The sequence below is a fragment of the Etheostoma spectabile genome, chromosome 20 (genome assembly GCF_008692095.1).
Source record: "Etheostoma spectabile isolate EspeVRDwgs_2016 chromosome 20, UIUC_Espe_1.0, whole genome shotgun sequence".
Taxonomy (NCBI): domain Eukaryota; kingdom Metazoa; phylum Chordata; class Actinopteri; order Perciformes; family Percidae; genus Etheostoma; species Etheostoma spectabile.
In genome coordinates this window covers 16,213,233-16,232,430 of record NC_045752.1, presented here as the reverse complement: position 1 = coordinate 16,232,430, position 19,198 = coordinate 16,213,233, and the positions used below count along the sequence as shown (strand labels likewise).

At 38.6% G+C, this 19,198-nt stretch overlaps 1 protein-coding gene across 4 annotated transcripts in view; it reads right to left on the bottom strand.

The window, feature by feature from the left end:
• Positions 1 to 1,552: 1,552 nt before the first annotated feature.
• ttc7b (tetratricopeptide repeat domain 7B) overlaps positions 1,553 to 19,198 on the bottom strand; it is a 27,181-nt gene continuing 9,535 nt past the window's right edge. The window contains exons 11-23 of one of the 4 annotated variants that reach the window (XM_032501235.1): positions 18,867 to 19,055; positions 18,493 to 18,610; positions 18,062 to 18,119; positions 17,089 to 17,161; positions 16,790 to 16,950; positions 16,583 to 16,699; positions 15,310 to 15,407; positions 14,535 to 14,813; positions 10,655 to 10,705; positions 7,088 to 7,228; positions 5,346 to 5,548; positions 3,864 to 3,937; positions 1,553 to 3,527 (exon numbers count right to left, since the gene is read on the bottom strand). In XM_032501235.1, coding sequence (XP_032357126.1) covers positions 3,380 to 3,527; positions 3,864 to 3,937; positions 5,346 to 5,548; positions 7,088 to 7,228; positions 10,655 to 10,705; positions 14,535 to 14,813; positions 15,310 to 15,407; positions 16,583 to 16,699; positions 16,790 to 16,950; positions 17,089 to 17,161; positions 18,062 to 18,119; positions 18,493 to 18,610; positions 18,867 to 19,055 — 1,710 coding nt within the window. In that variant the 3' untranslated portion in view covers positions 1,553 to 3,379. The remainder of the gene's footprint in view (positions 3,528 to 3,863; positions 3,938 to 5,345; positions 5,549 to 7,087; positions 7,229 to 10,654; positions 10,706 to 14,534; positions 14,814 to 15,309; positions 15,408 to 16,582; positions 16,700 to 16,789; positions 16,951 to 17,088; positions 17,162 to 18,061; positions 18,120 to 18,492; positions 18,611 to 18,866; positions 19,056 to 19,198) is intronic. The other 3 variants (XM_032501236.1, XM_032501237.1, XM_032501238.1) reach the window with 3 other exon arrangements.

Here is a 19,198-nt window from a genome sequence, read left to right as displayed (position 1 = left end):
TTGGACCTCCCAATGTACTGAAACACATGGGATTTGAACATCGAACCTTCTGTCTTCCAATCATTCTCTTTTCATCTAAAGTATAAAAAGGTCATTTCGAAAAAAGTCATGGTATAATATGTCAAAAAAATGATGAAAAGTCATACTATATAGTATGATGAAAAAAGTAGTAGTTTTCAAGGTCAATTTTTTTTTTAATCGCAGTATAATTTTCTAAAAAAGTGATAAAGAAGTCATAGTGTAGTATGTCGGAAAAAGTGATAAAAAAAAGTCATTGCTTTTTAAGTAAAAAAAAGTGATAGTCATAAAAAGTCATAGTATAGCATGTTGAAAATTTGACAAAAAATGCAGAAAAGTATGCTGAAAAAATGATTAAAAAAAAAGATTTTCGAAAAAAGTCACAGCATTAAAGTTCCAACAAATTGAAAAAAAACGTACCTCAAAAAAAGTGATGAAAACACGTAGTGTGATTACTGCACATTTGAAGAATTTTATGCTTTCAGATAAGTTAAAGAATCGATAATAATAAATTTAATTTAGACTCACAATGGGCCCAATAAAGGCTCTACTTATGAAACAAGACAAAAAACATTTAAAAAAACCCATTGGAATATCTGAAAATGAATTATCACACTGGAAACTGTGATAATGCTTCAGAGATAGATGGGTTTCACAAGACAGCGATCGTGCTCCTCTACAGTTGTAGAGTTAAAGCTGCTGCAACAACACCTGAGGCTCAAACTGAAACACAGTCCTTGTAAAGTTAAGTCCAATGTTTCCGAATTTCAGAAAAGAAGAAAACCTGATTCTGTCCATTTTAAAATGGGTGTCAGAAGCATCAAATGCGGAATCAAGAATTAATCAAAAGACCAATATCAGCCTGTGTACAGTACATGTGTGGGCTGAGTCCATGACCTTTAAGGGGGACTAATTGTGAGTGACACCTGAGAATACAGCAGTAGTGGGGGGTCATTTGTTTGAGAGACTGAACTGGGGCTTCCTGGCACTCCAGGACAAAGCCTGTCAGCGCCGTAATCCTCTGATACAAAACACACCTCTCCACTTGACAGACACACACCTGAGAACGTAACACACACTGCTGGCTCCGAGGTCACAGTGACAGGGAACACCAGCACCAGCACACAGACACACACACACACACACACACACACACACACAGACAGAAAGACACACGACAACACCGACACACACACCCACAGACACACAACACACACACACACACACACCACAGACACAGACACAACCACAGACACAGAGACACACAAGCCACAGAACACACACAGACAACCCACACAGACACCCAACATACACAACACAACACACGACACACACACACACAACACACACACACACACACACATACCACAGACACACAGACACACACACACACACACAGACACAGACACACAGACACACACACGTTTGTTCTAACCAAAATATTAAGCCTTAATAAACATCTAAGCATACATTATGAGTAGAAGAGACAGTGGGGAATGCTTTCGATATTGAATGTATCAAATAAAACAGACAATTCCACGTTTTCAACCACTTTTATTATCTTTGTCATTGTAATCATTCCAATTTTCAGTCGTTCATTTACAGCACAAAGGATTCTCTGGCTGAGCTCACATCAGCAAACTAAATCAATTCATCCTTTTATTCCTCCACCTGCACCTCAGTTCCACCCCTCTCCAGAAAATAGATTTATAATTTACTTTCTAAAACAACAACAGTAATAATACACTTGGAACAATCAAATATACAGCAATAAGCTTTTGTATTTATAATGAAATGAAAAAGTATATTCATCTTGTTCAATGTACAATGACTGACAGGACACTGAGACAACACAATCACTGGCTGCATTTACACACGAGAAGAAAATCTGATTTTTGAAGAAAAAAATATATAACAGATTCCTCCCATTCATACTTAGAATGTGTTCAAATACCAATGTTACATAGAAGCATACATTAAATATAACTGGTTATCTGTGATATTATCTTCTTTCTGTTCAAGTTTTTGTAGTTGGCACTCTTATGTGTTCAGCTATTGTGTGTACAGCTGCTCATGTTAAAAAAGAAATCAGCTTTTCCAAACAGATTTTTTATTAATATAATTATTAATATGGAAATAGAATTTATAGGAATATTCTTACACTTTGGGTAATGTGCTCGTTTGCTTACTTGCTGAGAGTTATAGATGAGAAGATTGATACCACTCTCCCAAAATGTCAAAGTATTTATTTTGCTTCCCTTGGGGAAATTGAATATTAGGGCACATATTGGAAGAAATTGCTAAATAATAGCGTGTCATGGTAATATGGCTAACCAAAGGAGCATGTAAAGGCTGTCGACATGAGATTAAACGTGCTTTAATCCATACATGTGAAAAAAGAAGTGTCAGCAGTTTCAAATCAGATCTCCTGTGTGTGTAGATGCAGCCTCTGTTTTGGCAATTAGACTTTACTGATGATTGATTGATTCTTCGGTGATCTGTTGATCATGCCTGTCGATGCTCCAGTAGATTCTCAAAGCTCAGGCAGTCCTGGGTCAGCCATACAGTAACTGTGATCTTCTCCATGTGAACAGCAAGTGAATGTGTGTGTGTGTGTGTGTGTGTGTGTTGAGATCATCAGCAATATTTGGCGTAAAAGAAAAACATGAATGGACTAAATAACGTGTAAACAAAAAATGCTCTTAGGCTTCTAGCCAATGTCAGAGTAGGAACTCAAATGTATTCTTATTTACATCTTTGAACAGGACAAAACAACAAACACACACAGCATACTACAAATCACATGCAGCCAGACACAAATATGCACAGGCAACAGAAAGTGCACACACACACACACACACACACACACACACACACACACACAAAACAAACAAAACACACACAAACACACCACAAACACAAACAAAACACACAAAACCCACAAACACCACAACACACACAAACACACACCACAACACACACACACACCACACACACACACACACACACACACACAACACACACACACACACACACACACACACACACACACACACACACACACACACACACACACACACACACACACACACACAGCCACAACAAGGCATTGTGGGAAAAGGGGGGACGTTGGGAAGCATGTATGTACGTTTATGTGTACTATTTAATTTCTTGTATTTACAGTAAGGGTACGGCAGTAAAACCTTGTGCAGGTGTGTGAATGGCATGCAGGCATGCTGTGTGTGGAGTGGTTGTGTGTGTGTGTGTGTGTGTGTGTGTGTGTGTGTGTGTGTGTGTCGTAGGTCCATCATTTGTGCCACTGTGTTACAGTACTGAGGCTACAACTGTGAAGGTGTGTGTTTCATAGTGCTCTGGGTATGATGGTGAAGGGCAGAATGGGGCTGCTGGCCTCCAGCTCCAAGGCGGTGAGGAAACACTCGGTGGCAGCGGCAGCGTTTCCCTGAGCCTGCAACACCTCACCAAGGCTGTTCCACACATCATGAGCCGTACTGAGGAGAAGAGAGACAAGGAGAAGCAGGAGAGAAAAGAGAAGAGAAAATAAGAAAAAAGGAAATGAGGAAGGAGAAGAGAAATCAAGATAAGAAAGGGGAAGAGGAAACAGGAAAGGAGAAGTGAATAGAGTAATAAAGCAGGAGTAGAGGAGAGAGAGAGAAAGACAGAGGAGAGCAGGTAACAGGAGATGAAAGGAAGAAGAGAGGAAAGGAAAAGATGAGACGAGGAGAGAAATAATAGGAGAAGTAAGGGAATTATTGCCGTGAGTGACATAAAATATAATAATCACGTACATTGCACTGACAGACACACACAGACACAGACACACACACCTGTTGACCTGCACAGCATCCCTCAGAACCTTTTCCGACAGACTGTAGCGTTGCAGCTGGTGAAGAATCAGACCCTAAGGACATTAGAGACACATAGAATGAAGAAGAAGGAGAGGAAGAAAGAGAGGAAGAACATTATTAGGCGGACAGTCATTGTGCTGTGATGAATGTTTACTGCTGTGCATTGAAGTCATACTGGTAGTGAGAATAGAGTAACATTACTAGCGTTATTCTTGTGTTTTATTGCATAAAGTACCACTGACTGAAAGTATCACTGACATGAAAGAGCTGCATTATTTAAAATAGAACCACATATTCTATAAAAGCTGTATATATATATATAAAAGGTGTTTATATATATGATGATTGAGCAGCAAATCAACTCTCCTAATTGGCTTCAACTGTCCCTCTCCTCCACCATGTCTACTCAGGGAAGATGAGAAGCGACCCACGTGTCTCTCGTTCAGCTATTCACATATATTACAAGCTTTGTCCCTGTAAATGTACGTAATCCAAGAGGGACTCAACATGTGCTTCCTCCATTCTGCAGCACTTCCATCTAAAGAAAGCTTTGATTCCCATTTGAACAACATTAATGACTTCTTTGCATATTAAACAAAAGTATGGCTCTGAATCATATGTTACATCTCATTCATTGAAAGTCCTCTAGTTTCACAGTTGAGAACTGGTATTCCTCCTCTGACCACTGAGGTTGGCAGATTCTAACATACTCAGCTGGAAAACAAGAGAAGATAGTGAGTCTCATTTCCTTTGTATTGTGCATACTGATGATTTTGTTTTAAAACCCTGAAATCCTATTTGTCTCAAAAGCCAAGAGAAAAAGGCAAGATAAATTATTTAGGTAGTATTTATTCTGATGTCTCATTTATGAATAATTAATACATTTTGTTCCCACATGAAGGACTGAAAGTCTGATTGGAAAAATCTCTCCATTTGGTTCCCCCCCTTTTTTTTTCTTTTCTTTCTTGTTTGTAGACTTGTTTGTAAATGTAGACTTAATTCTGGATCTGGCTTATATGAATTTGATGCGCCTTGTAAACCCTGCACACACTTATATATGCATGACACAATAATAAACACTTTGATTAAATTATTCCATTTGGGGATAGTGGAGCAGGGTAAGTCAGCGCTGATGGAAAGAGACTTTTATAGTCCACAATAACCAGTTTAGGGATGGCCCTCGGTGAGGTAAAATGTATAAACAGAAGGCAGAGAGTACAGTTCTACAATTGGGATGGAGCCAGTAAGAAAGACATAGATGAGCGAACAGAACATTGTTCCCCCCCTACACAGATGGTTTTCCCACAGGATTATGGTTGATTACATAAAACACACTGTCTGCGATGTCTGGCTGTACAGACACCGCAGAAGGATAGGACAAGATTTTTTTGTGTTCCAAATGATCAAACACAAGGACAGAGCAGAAGGAGAACATTAGAGAGTGTGTGTTCTGTGTATTACCAGTCTCTGCATGGTCTTGACATGCGTTGGGTTGATGGACAGGGCCTCTTCATACCAGCGTTTGGCCTCGTCTATGTTGCCCCTCAGTTCAGCTATCTGCCCCCTCATGTACAGCACATTGTGGGATGTGGGGAAAAGGTTTGAGGCTTCCTGCGTGCAGGCCGTGGCCTCTGCTGGTTTCGACATGCCGGTGTACACCTCGGCTATCAGGGAAATACAGACCGGGAGGAGAGATTGCAAACGGGAGGGTTTAACTCTAAGTGCATGTTTCCTTTTGTTTGACTAAAATGTGCTGTTTGCAGCAGTTTTCAAACATCAGTATCTTTGTCAAATCAACTGACAGCTTGGTAGAATTTCTGAAAGCAAAATAACAGTGAATATAAAACTGGCAGCCTCTAACTCATAAAACCAAGACTGCATTTCCCATAAATGCTATTGTTGGTGTGTGGTACAAAGAGGATGCTCCAACATCTCATGTAACATTTTTAAACCCCATACACTAAAACAACATATTAAAATTAAGAGACACAAACAGAAATCTACATTTATTTATAGAGAAAACATTTTTGCAAAAAGAAAAAGCGGTGACAAAGCACAACTCAAATTTTCTCTCTCAAATAGCATATATACAAAAACACATATTCAGTATCAAGGTCACCTAATGACTTCAGTATAGCGCAAGAGAGAGTGAGAGAGATAAATCCAAACAAAGAATGAGACAGACAGAGAAAATGAGTTTGAACTGTCTGTGAGTTTGTCTGTCCTGTGATTGGATGATTATATTAGCTGTGTCGCCAAGCTGGAAATGACCACCTCTGACAGGAAGCAGAGATAAACAGGTGCAAAAACAACCTTTGTCTTTGTCTATGTCTATGTGTGTGTGTGTGTGTGTGTGTTGTCTGTTGTCATGTGTTTATATATACTCCTTAGTCTTCTTATGTCTGTCTGCTGGTGATGCAGAAGTTAGAATAAGGGCTTGAGTGTACAAAGGTAATTCAATCTGCTGCTGTTAAATTGAAGGAATGACTGCTTGTGACCATCACATCGCATGTTTAGACCTTTTAGTCTCAACATGGGTCATCGGCTGTGATATTTCCTTCTCTTCTTTGTCTTATTAGGAGGATTTTAAAGGCCTAAAGAGATGAAAGGATCCTGCACTTTTCCATACTTGAAGGTTTAGTAGTATTTTATAAGAAAATTTAAAAAAAATAAAGTAAGAGAACTATTTTCTGTCTAAAAGACTCTTTTCTTTCCCTTGGGGAAGTCCCGAATTGTCAAGTATATTCTAATACGCAATGATGACACGATTTGCCCTACAGCAAGAAGTATTAGCCGCAGTTACTTCTTACCAACTAATAGAGTTGACAAAGCATTCCAGGACCTACTGTATGTTTATGGGTCTGTTGACTGATGTGTCACTATATTTCTATGTGTTCAATTTAAAAACCTAATCTTATCACAACCACCTGAAACCAGGTAGGCATGGAAACAATAGGGGATTGATAGCCTGAACTCACTGTAAGTCTCACACATTCTTTATTTCAACATAACATAACCATCCACTGAATATTAAGGTAACATCAGAATAAATGTTTTTTATGTGGCAGTGGTGAGACAGAAACCTCAGTCATAATCTCATCCAGCCTTTCTGGCTCTGTCAACCCTGTTTTAATCCATCCATCCTTCCATCCATCCATCTTCAACTACTTGGTCGGGGTGTGACGTTATGTACGTGTGCATACCTGCATGCAGCCAGATCTGAGCAAGGGTCATCCAGGGGTGCAGGGGTCCATGTTTGGGGGCACTGCTCTGCAGAGAGGAGGCTACCTCAGACAGAGCCTGCTCTACACGACTGGCAGCGATAGATGTAGCATGAACTGAGCCTGGAGGGAGAGAATTGAACCATCATACACGCCATCTCCTAAAGGGACTGACTCACTACTGCGGCACATTAGGCAGCCATGTGAAGGGTTTTAATTCAATCAAACACAACAGCAGATTTCACTGATTCCTACAATTTCAGACAGAAACAAGGAATTTATCAGTGTAATCTGGAGTGTTCGGGTGCAGTTGAAAGCTCAAAACTCTGGGCCCACATTGGCACACAGTTTCCTGTTCCTGCACTAAAGCCTTTAATCAGTCCACAGCATTCCACACGCTACAACACACAGTGTTATGGCCCTGGATTTACCAGATTAAAATGAATTATGTTCTGCACCATCATGCATAAACACTGCATCAATCTGCACTCTGCTGATTAGTTATTGAAAGAAGCGTGTCTGAGATTTTGTCTCTGCATTTAAATTACAAGATTATTACAGGGACGCACGCACAATGGGCACCACATAGGACTGCAGATAGACACTGCAGATCTGTGAAAGCAAAACACATATATGTACATACCAAAACCTATTTCATGATTGTGTTGTCAACTCCAATATTATTTTCCACATATTATCATATCCTTCTACTGTTGAATAAAACATATATATGAATGTAATTGACTTGCCACTTATCTTTTATTGCTTATCTATTGTGTGTTGTCAGACATATTCTTTTTGATAGAAGGATACTCTTTTAAAAGGTTTTGAGGTTTGTTGAAACATCTAGAAACCTCTAAACATTCTTTCCATTTTTCCATGAGTGATTTGGTCTAAAATGTCAGGATGTAAAATAGTAAATCTGATAAATATTGACTCAATGACGACTTAATCCACTATGATCTGTTCTACATGCAATTTAGATTTTGATTAATTTATAGAACTGCTTTTCAATTTTAACATTTTAAAATTTTTCTGTTTCATTAAATGCATTAAATTCTAAACATAGATACTGATAAATGAATTTCCTAAAAAGATTGGGAAATAGAATGGCTGCGCTAAAGACAGTGGTAGCGTAACAAGTTTGTAAAAAATATTTCTTTTTAGATAACACATAAATATGTGCTTTTTATAAAAAATTACTGATCGTTGCAGCTCGCTGGAATAAAAGCCTCACTTTAATAAAACATCTCCCACACCCTTCTCTTATTATTCTGATCTACCATAATACTCTTCCTCCTCTCACTACATTGCTACTATACTGTGTTTGTGTGTAAAGGGACAATAACTACCTATGTGTAAAAGATCAGTGAAATAAGGGGATAAAAAGAGAATATTTGAATATTACGACTGTGTTTGTGTGTGTGTGTGTGTGTGTGTGTGTGTGTGCAAGTAAAGAGAGCTAGTGTGTGTTGCTGATAAGTGGCTTTAAAAAAGAATGTCTCTCTCAAACACACACATACAAACACAAATGTATTTGAAGTTGAGCAGCCTAAGGGATTATGTTAAGTAATATTATATTAGATGGCAGCATGCAGAGGCCCAGCCAAGTGCAGCACATTAAAACATGTTACAATATGTTGAAACAGGACATGTATTGTTCCCTAAACTAAACTCGGAAATTCTAAATAACTTTTGCTTATGGGTGTTTCAACAGCATTTCCTACAAATTAATCTGTCTGCAAGTTTACTCAAAAGTGAAAGAAAACTCACTGTAAATGTAAAGCTTCTTATCAATCTCTCCATTATTTATATTAAATTCTCCCTTACATCCACTCCTTTTACTTTCCTGAATACACAATTTATCATGCACTGCAAGGCTTATACATCATATTGATAGTAAGACACATGACCTTGAAAGTAAAAGTGCTATTTAGTCAGTGATTAGTCCGTCAAACAGTTGGAGAAAGAAGAACAGAAGTGGTACTACATATTTAGTTATTTATTTCCGCCAAGGAGGTTATGTGCTCGACTCGGTTTTCCCATTTATTGGTTTGTTTGTTTGTCTGTCTGTCTATCAGCAGGATTACAGAAAAACTACTGCCCCGACATTCACAAAACTTGGTGGGAGGGTGTAGCAGGGGCCAAGGATGGACCCGATACATTTTGAAGCAGATCCAAATCAAGGGGCGGATACACAAACGATTTTTCACTATTGTTAACATTGTGAGATAGGACGTTTGTGCAGCATTTATGTGGTGTCGGAACAATCGGCAAAATGAGTTCCAGACTGGGAAAAGACTCACTGCAGTAACATTGTGAGATGGGGCAGAGGTCAATGCTCAGTGGCAGAGGTCAGTGCTCTCAAAGTGCCCTTCTAGTTTTATATGGATTGCTTTTACTTATACCATTTTGTGCCCCTAATATTCAAGAAAATCTATCAATTGAGTATTTGTAAAATGAAAATATCTAATAAACAAAACTTGCAAAACCTTGAGACGTAAGATTCTTTTTTTTCTTTTCTTTTTATATATAGAAACAAGTTTTAACTCAGTGAAATTTACACATTTTCTAACAGACTACTTATGAAAGCTTCCTGAAGTGCCTAAAATGTGGACAATTCACACAGCAGCACATGCACTACTGTAAAGCTGCTCTGAATTAAAGGAATACACTGACCTACGGGGAAAATGCCACTAATCACCAAAGCATAAAGTGGTGAGTGTGTGGTTATCCACTGTAAGGCACATTTCACCAGTGGTAGGATGACAAACAGATAATTTGATCTGCGTAGAGCATGTACACTAAATCTTGATAATAGATGCACAATGGTGAAAATAATATATAATTTTCCATCAAACAAGATTATCAATGGGGCATCTTATCATGGATTCCCTCATTCAACCTTTTCCACAATAGTTTGCCAGATATCATTGGATTATGCCAAAATTATTATAAACAATTAAGATAATTCATAACTTATTTCTCATACCGTAAGTACAGTCAGTGCTAGTATTTGTCAATACTACAGCCACATTTCACGGACCATTAGTGGTACATGCAAGAAGCTGCTTTTTGTCCTCCTTTCTAATGTTGCTCTGTAAGCATTTGATCTCTCTTTTGCTTTACTGTGAAGTATAACATGTCAGAAATTGCACCTCCATATCCCTTTTACAACTCAATGTGCTGTAAAGCCTTTCAAAAGATTTCCAGTAAAACCCGGTTTGTTTCCTGAACACTTTCACATTGCTTTGTTCTGATAAATTGTAGAATGTGTATGCACAACACTGTTTTTGGAGAGATATTTCTTTAAGTCGTTGTATTCCTTTAAATCCTAGACCACCAACTTGATAGAAAATTCAGTACAAATCTCCTGGAAACTGGCTGCAGGCTTTAAGTTAAAGCAGAGGATACATGTACATATTTTCTGCATACAGATATTGTACATATATCAAAAACCTCATTGAGAAAAAGGAAGTGGGAACAAATGATGGAAAAAAATAATGGCTAGGAAAAGGAATGTCAGATGGAGGTTAGATGGCTACTTACAAACAGAAAACATGGAGGAAAAACCAAGAGTATTAGCTTCCTGAAGGCCGCCTTGAAAAAAGGATGGATAGGAAAAAAAAGAAAGACGATTGTTAATGACTGAAAAGGAAGAGGAGACAGAGAAGAAATTTCCAAATCCTATCCGGAGCACAATGAGGTTTTTATTCTTCACAGTAGCCTTTTAAACTTCATCACGTGAGACAAGCTGCTTCCATGCGTGCCTTACTTATGCTGTAATCTGTTTAAATAAATGCTTACCTACCTGCAAATCTGCACCATTACTTGTATTAATAGCCATATTGAATTTACTAAAAGTATGCAAGAGGCTCACCTTTTCTACTTGATAATCCACGAGAGCTTTTTGTTGACAGTTTTCTTTAGCTGTATGAGAAATACTTTGCACTGCTTGAAATAGAAAATACTCTGCACTGCTTAATTTTCAAATGTATTCTCAAAATTAAGTAGTGCAGAGTAACATGCATTTAGCACTGTTGGATTTAAATAAGATGTTTGCTCCACAGATACCCCACAAAGTGTTTTAATTGACTAACAATGCACACAAAAGCTAAGTGCTCCCTTATCAAAGTAGTATGCTAAAACAGTAACAAAAGGATCTAGTCACATCACATTTTCACTAATTGTGATTATTGTGATGGACTGATTGTCATGGTTTGAAATAATGTAATTGTTCTCGGGCTGACTGGGAGTTCTGGAGAAAAATGAATTGTGATTTTTCTATGCAGCTAAATGATGTAACTCAGTAGCATATAATAGCAATAGTTATTTTCCAGCGAAAACATCATTAGTAGAAGAGATGGCAGCAAAGGGAGACAACATAAGGTTGAAACGAGACACATTAATCTTGGCTGGAATGTAAAATCCTCCCAGAAACAGAGAGCGAGAGAGAAAGAGAGAGAGAAAAGAGCAGGATGCAAAATAAATAACAAAAACAAGAGACATATGGCCACGGAACAGCAGATAGATGTGAAGAGACAGTAAAACTAATTTTCTGTTATATTTACTGTATGTATGTATGTATGTGTATATATATATGTATGTATGTATGTATGTACAGTGGTGCTCAAAAGTTTACATACACATGCTTAAGTGACTAAAAGAGGATAAAAAAATCATGTTTTGGAAATTTATTTTAATACCTAAATTAAAAATGAGGTAAAATCCACCTTTAAGGACACCAATTTTCTTTGTGAATGAATAACGTATTGTAAATAAATAAATGTTCTTATTTAAAATACAGGGGTCATAAGTATACATACCCCTATGTTAAATTCCCATAGAGGCAGGCAGATTTTTATTATAAAAGCCAGTTATTTCCTGGATTCAGGATATTATGCATCCTGATAAAGTTCCCTGGGCCTTTAGAATTAAAATAGCCCCACATCATCACATACTCTTCACCATGCTTAGAGATAGGCATGGTTTTATTTCAGTTAGACTATACCTGGTTTGATTTCATTGAGATAGATTTTATAGAAAGTATCCCTCTATCTCTAAGCATGGTGAAGAGTATGTGGGATGTGGGGCTATTTTAATTCTAAAGCCAAGGGAACTTTATCAGGATGCATAATATCCTGAATCCAGGAATACTGGCCTTTAATAATAAACTCCTGCCTCTATGGGAATTTACATAGGGGTATGTAACTTATAGACCCCTGTATTTTAATAAGAACATTTATTTATTACAATACGTTATTCATTCACAAAGAAAATTGGTGTCCTTAAAGGTTGGATTTTACCTCATTTTTAATTTAGGTATTAAAAAATTTCCAAACATGATTTTTTATTCCTCTTTTAGTCAACTTAAGCATGTGTATGTAAACTTTTGAGCACCACTGTATGTATGTATGTATGTGTATGTATATATAATATATACACTCACCGGCCACTTTATTAGGTACACCTGTCCACTGCTCGTTACACTTAATTTCTAAGCAGCCAATCACATGGCGGCAACTCAGTGCATTAGGCATTTAACATGGTCAAGAATCTCCTGCAGTTCAACCGAGCATCAGTATGGGGAAGAAAGGTGATTGAGTGACTTTGAACGTGGCATGATTGTTGGTGCCAGAAGGCTGGTCTGAGAATTTCAGAAACTGCTAACTACTGGGATTTTCACGCACACCCTCTCTAGGTTTACAGAGAATGGTCCGAAAAAGAAAAAAACATCCAGTGAGCGGCAGTTCTGTGGGCGGAAATGCCTTGTTGATGCCAGAGGTCAGAGGAGAATGGCCACTGGTTCGAGCTGATAGAAGGGCAACAGTGACAACAAACCACCCGTTACAAACCAAGTGGGCAGAAAGCATCTCTGAACGCACAGTACGTCGAACTTTGAGGCAGATGGGCTACAGCAGCAGAAGACCACATTGGGTGCCACTCCTTCAGCTAAGAACAGGAAACTGAGACACAATTGCACAAGCTCATCAATTGGACAATAGAAGATTGAAAAACTTTGCCTGGTCTGATGAGTCTCGATTTGCTGCGACAGTCGGATGTAGGGTCAGAATTTGCGCTCACAAAAGCATGGATCCATCCTCCTTGTATCAACGGTTCAGGCTGGTGTGGTGGTGTCATGGTGGGGAATATTTTCTTGGCACTCTTGTGGCCCCTTGGTACCAATTGAGCATCGTTGCAACGCCACAGCCTACCTGAGTATTGTTGCTGACCATGTCCATCCCTTTATGACCATAATGTCCCAACTTCTGATGGCTACTTTCAGCAGGATAATGCGCCATGTCAAAGCTGAATCATCACAACTGGTTTCTTGAACATGACAATGAGTTCGCTGTACTCAAATGGCCTCCACAGTCACCAGATCTCAATCCAATAGAGCATCTTTGGGATGTGGTGGAACGGGAGATTCGCATCATGGATGTGCAGCCATCGCGAAATCTGCGCGCAACTGTGTGATGCCATCTGTCAATATGGCCAAACTCCCTGAGGAATGCTTCCACACCTTGTTGAATCTATGCCCGAAGAATTGAGGCAGTTCTGAAGGCAAAGGGGGTCCAACCCGTTACTAGCATGGGGTACCTAATAAAGTGGCCGGTGAGTGTATATATACACACACACATACATACATGTGTATATAAGCTGATCTTGAACATCTCATTGTATCAACTGAGACTTTGTGAAGTTTAAACGTGTGTGAGTCAGTTCACCTAAGTCGCAAAAATGCAGCGCAACTGCAGTACCATCCATCAAGGCTCTAATCCACACCCGAAGTTAAAACAGATTTACAGCATGACTAAGACCTAGGCGTGACTGAAGCACACCCAGTACTTTGCAAGGGTTAGTCAGTTTAGTATTAAACTCGTTGCTCATGCTTGAGTTTAAGTTTAATTAAAATTCAAAATTCACATTGTCTACAATCTGAGTGAGAACAGGCTGAGTAAAATATTAAGACTGCAGCAGCACCTGGGACTGGTAGACAAAACTAATCCCCGTTATCAGGAGAAACTCTACACAGTCTCAACAATATAATATTTTACTAATATTCTATGAAAAAAATATCATGAACTCACTGTTGAATAGCTACAAAATATGTTATTATATGATATGATAAACTAATACTATGATAATGCTTTCCTATTTAGTATAATTAGATATTTAATAAAATGTATAAATTAAAAAGAAATGAGTATAATGTAATAAAAGCCGGGATAAGATATGTCAGTGAGGTCTTTTTTCAGTTTCTGAATGGTTTAACACCACCAACACCAGAGCAAAAAACATACTGGGAAAGCTCTTATTACTCAACACACAAGTTAACCAATGAGCCAATCTCCCAAAAACGTGGTGTATTTTTATAGATCACTCTCCACACCATGCTACAGGCCGAGAGGACGTGGCGGCGGATTACAATTGGAGGAGAGCTGGCGGAGAGTGGCGTGGTTGCAAAAGGAGTGAGTCCTGGTCTTGGTGGGCGCAGGAGGAGGAGGAAGAGGAGGATGAAGAGGTGGAGGAGGAAGAGGGAAGGAAGATGGGTTTTTTTGTGGAGGGAGAGGAGGAGGCTGGAGGATGAAGACAGGGGAAGAAGGGGAGTACAGTGGGGAGGAGAGGGTGGAAATGGTGGATGGGGAGGAGGGCGAGACGGGGGAGACGGGTTCAAAACCAGAGTGAGAAGAGGAAGAACCTGAGACTAAAACAAACAAAAGAAATAAAACAGAAATTAGTTAAATTAATCAAGGAATAAAAGACAGGGAAGATACATACTGGCTCTCAACCGGCATACAATATTTTTACAGTATTTCAACAAAATTATATTTCTTCAATGATCTAAAATTGGAAATTTTTGTGACCAATACTATCATAATAACTCCTAGATAAAGCAGCAACTTATCAAACAGAACAAACGGGGGGGTGGGTGGGGGGGAATTAAGAATATCGGAGTAAGAATCAATAAAACAAAGAGTGGGAAAGGTTTTCCTTTGATATCTGAAGATATGAGGGAGAATGGATCAATGTGAAAACAAGATAGAGGAAGCCACATCTCCCTCTTGATTCCATTTTCATAATTAAATCACAACCGACAGTGATGTTCCAATTATAAAAAGGCTATTAGAGGCACTATTAGATGAGAGAAGTGAATTGTTTACTGAAAACTACCAAACCCAACTGTGAGCGTGTGTGCCTACCAGTCTCTGGGTCACTGAAGTCAGGCAGAGTCATGGCGTTGAGCTGTCGTCTGTCTGCTATGGCTCTGTCCAACAGACTGCTGCCACGCCCAGAATCACTGCCACACAAACATGTGCCTGGGTTGATATACACACATGGTCTCCAAAAGCAACAGTACAACCATTCATTTTCTCAGTTACTGTCAGCACACCAGCCTAGTTGTAATGAAAGTGTTTACTAAGTGGAGATTTACCACTGTTTAACAAGATTAGACGATTTTTAAATTACATTTTAAAAAACACTATATTTTAAATTATAAAATATTTTAATACCATTATATTAAATAACTAAATAGCATCATCCTGAATAGAGCTGCACGATGTGAGGAACATCTCTATATCTATATATATATAGATACATATAGATACATATATATCATCTCTATATTTTTTTTTGATGCTGCCTTTCTTTAAATTAATGCTCATTTCTTTCTTATGCTGCACTGGAAACTTTATTCTGGTTTAGTGCCTAATGTTTCTATTTTGTTTTTAACTGCTTTCATGTGTTTATTGATTTTTAATGCTTATGACTTTTAACTGTTTGTACTTGTGTTTTATCTGTTTTAATGATTTTGTGTAAAGCACTTTGAATTGCCTGTTGCTGAAATGTGCTATACAAATAAAGCTGCCTTGCCTTGCCTTGCCTATATTGCAATTGCAATTATTTTGACTGTGATTAATTGTGCAGCCCTAATCCTGAAACACATATATCTCCAAGTATATATAGATTAAACATAAATAAAATGTCACACCTACATTTACAAAGAATTAGCAGCTAAGTTTAATATTTATTTTGGTGTGTGATGCTAAAGAGACTTCCCATACAGAGATGATTGCTTTTGTGCGTTTTTTTAATTTTATGGTGTATTTAGGCCTTTATTATTCGGACAGCTAAAGATGTGAAAGGGGAGAGAGAGGGGGAATGACAAGCAGCAAGGGTCGCACGGTCAGAGTTGAACCTGTGGGCTGCAACAAGATTGAGCATTTTTACATGGGGCGCACGCTGTACATGGTGAGGTATCCAGGAGTCCCAGGGATGATTGCTTTTGACCGGAGGAGAGGTTTTCCAGCAACTGATTACACATTCCAGATTACGTTTTTACTTGCTAAGACATATTTCGTTTTAATGGTGCAAACCTGATTTAATCCATTTTGAATGATGAAACTCCTGTCTGTGTGTGTGTGTGTGTGTGTGTGTGTGTGTGTGTGTGTGTGTGTGTGTGTGTGTGTGTACCTGGGATTGGTAAGGTTGTAAAAACTCTTCCAGATCTGCAGCATGTGTTTACAAGTGAGCAGAGCATCCTCCGGTCCTCTACACATCGATTCCAACTTCACCTTGGTATACAGCAGACTACAATACACAAATACATAAACACACAGTAAGATGAATTTTTGTGTGTGCTTTAAATGAAAGCATGTTGTGGAAGCATGTGGGTCTTACTTGAAGTTCTCAGGGTACTCGGAAAGCGCCATCTCTATAATATTCAGAGCGTCGTGGTAGTGTTTCTGAGCAGAGAGCAGCAGGGCCAGCAGATGAAGGGAGTGGACATCATCCCCTTGAAGCTGCAACGCCTGTCGTACATAGCCTAGTGCCTCAGGGATCTACACACACACAAAACACACACACACTACAGGTTTTCACTACAGTAAAAAGCACTACGTAAAGTGACATATACTGTATGTATATAGCTATATATGTACATAGTGATTTTAAGCTGTTATTACTAAAGATTGTGTTACCTGTCTGGACACAGCAAGCTGAAGTGCCAAGTAGAAGGCTGCTAGATGATCAGTAGGAGACAGACTCTGAGCTCTACAGAGAAAGACAGAGAGATTTGGTGTGTTCAGACATGCTGAATAAAAACTGAATTAAGGTTACATGAAACTTTAAAGATCCCTGTGGGGAAATTGGGTCGCTGCAGTAGCAGAACAGTAAAAGTGTAGTAAAGACAGCAAAGTAATAGAGCATGTCAAAAATCAAACCACAGAATATTTAAACATTTAGACACAATTAGACACTTTAACACTGTATTAACAAGCATATTGATAGTATATAAAAAAGAGGACATATTCCAGCAGTATAAAAATGTTGTAAAATATGCAGTGTGTATATTAAAAGGATTGTTTAGATTGATTTGAAGTGGGGTTGTATGAGATACCTATCCATAGTCAGTGTATTAGCTACAGTAGAAGGCAGTCAGCACGCCCCCAGTTAGGAGAAGCAGGCAGGAGTCCCAGCATAGAAGCTAAACAATGTACTGATGTGGACGGGAGCAGCAGCTAAAGATGTTTTAGCCACCTTAAAAATCTAAACTATCCCTTAAAGACTATTAAGAGCTTTCACCTTATTTATAGATACAATATACAATTTGTAGTATGCTCTGTGCATGATTAGTCACACTCTTAATCTCCAGGAGGAACAAATACTATCAATGTTTTAAATTATATTTGTGTTACAGCCTTATTCCAATATATCCCTCACATTTAGAACATATGTACAAATGCAAGTTGTCTAAGGAAAGTATACAAGGTCATATACTGTGTACATAGATGACGAACTGTGCAAGGTAAATACAATGGATTGATTAGGTGGTAAATTCAAAATAGTTTATATTTTCTTAGACGGAGAAGCAGTTTGTGCAGTGACAAAATCATTCTGAGGGAAATGTGGGTGTAAAAGAGAAAACAGAGAGCAGCATGGCTCAGTCCCAACCTCTGGAAGGCTCCCAAAGCTTTCCTCTGGTACTCCTCCTGTGTGCTTCGCAATGATGCTAAAGAGACGCAGGGAGACAGAGTCAAGGATAGAAAGACATAGGCACAATGCAGTCAGGCACATTATACAATAATACACAATGTGCAAGTGTTGTATGACTCAGTGGAGTCACTTGAAGTTCCGATGTGTCTATATGTGAAAACATCACATAGACAACAGGGACAAAAAGGGATGCATCCACTATTCTTTTTTACAGATTCACATGAGAAATGTGACTGGCATTCCATGTTGTCATGAATCACAATAGGTTGGCAAAAGGAAAAACTAAAATCTTTATCCTCAAGCTTATAAAGTAAGAACAAACCAAGTGTTCCTGATTATCATCCTTTGTCATCAGGGATGTACAAGAGCACATACAAACAGAGACCTACCGTCAGTGGCTTTGAGGCTGTAAACCAGCCCGATGGCCAAGAAGCCTTTGGCTCTGAACTCAGCTGCTTTCTCCCCCATGTCAATCACCATCTTAGCAAAGCACTCCCCCTCATCCAACTGGATTGTGGGAGTTTATAAACATATATTAAGAGATAATGGAGAGAAAAAAGAGAAGAGATGGAATAAAATTAGATGTTTCTTTACAAAATAAAGGGTGTTTTAGGGAAGCAATTAACAGAGGAGCAAATCGAAATATCTACTAGTGTATACACAGAATGGTAACTTAAAAATAAAACGTCAAAAAAGGTTTTGAGAACTGCTGAGATGCTTAAGCAACTAGCTGCATTTGAGTTTATGGCAGGATGGGTCTTACCCAGTGCAGAGGTCCGATACACAGCTTAACAGCCAGCAGTGGGATGGTGGGGTCGTCAGGTTTCAGACGAATACACTCCTTTAGGACCTTAACGGCACGAGCTGATTTCCCAGCTGCCATTAGTGACAGGGCGAGCTGGTACCACAAGTGGAACTCCTCAAAGGCAAACTTCATGGCTCTTTCCAAACACTGGACACATTATAAATAGGACAAAAGTATTATTATGGTATATGTAAGCTAGATAGATAGATAGATAGATAGATAGATAGATAGATATTGATCCCAAAAAATGGAAAATTATGGTGTTACAGCAGCAAACATACATCAGTCAT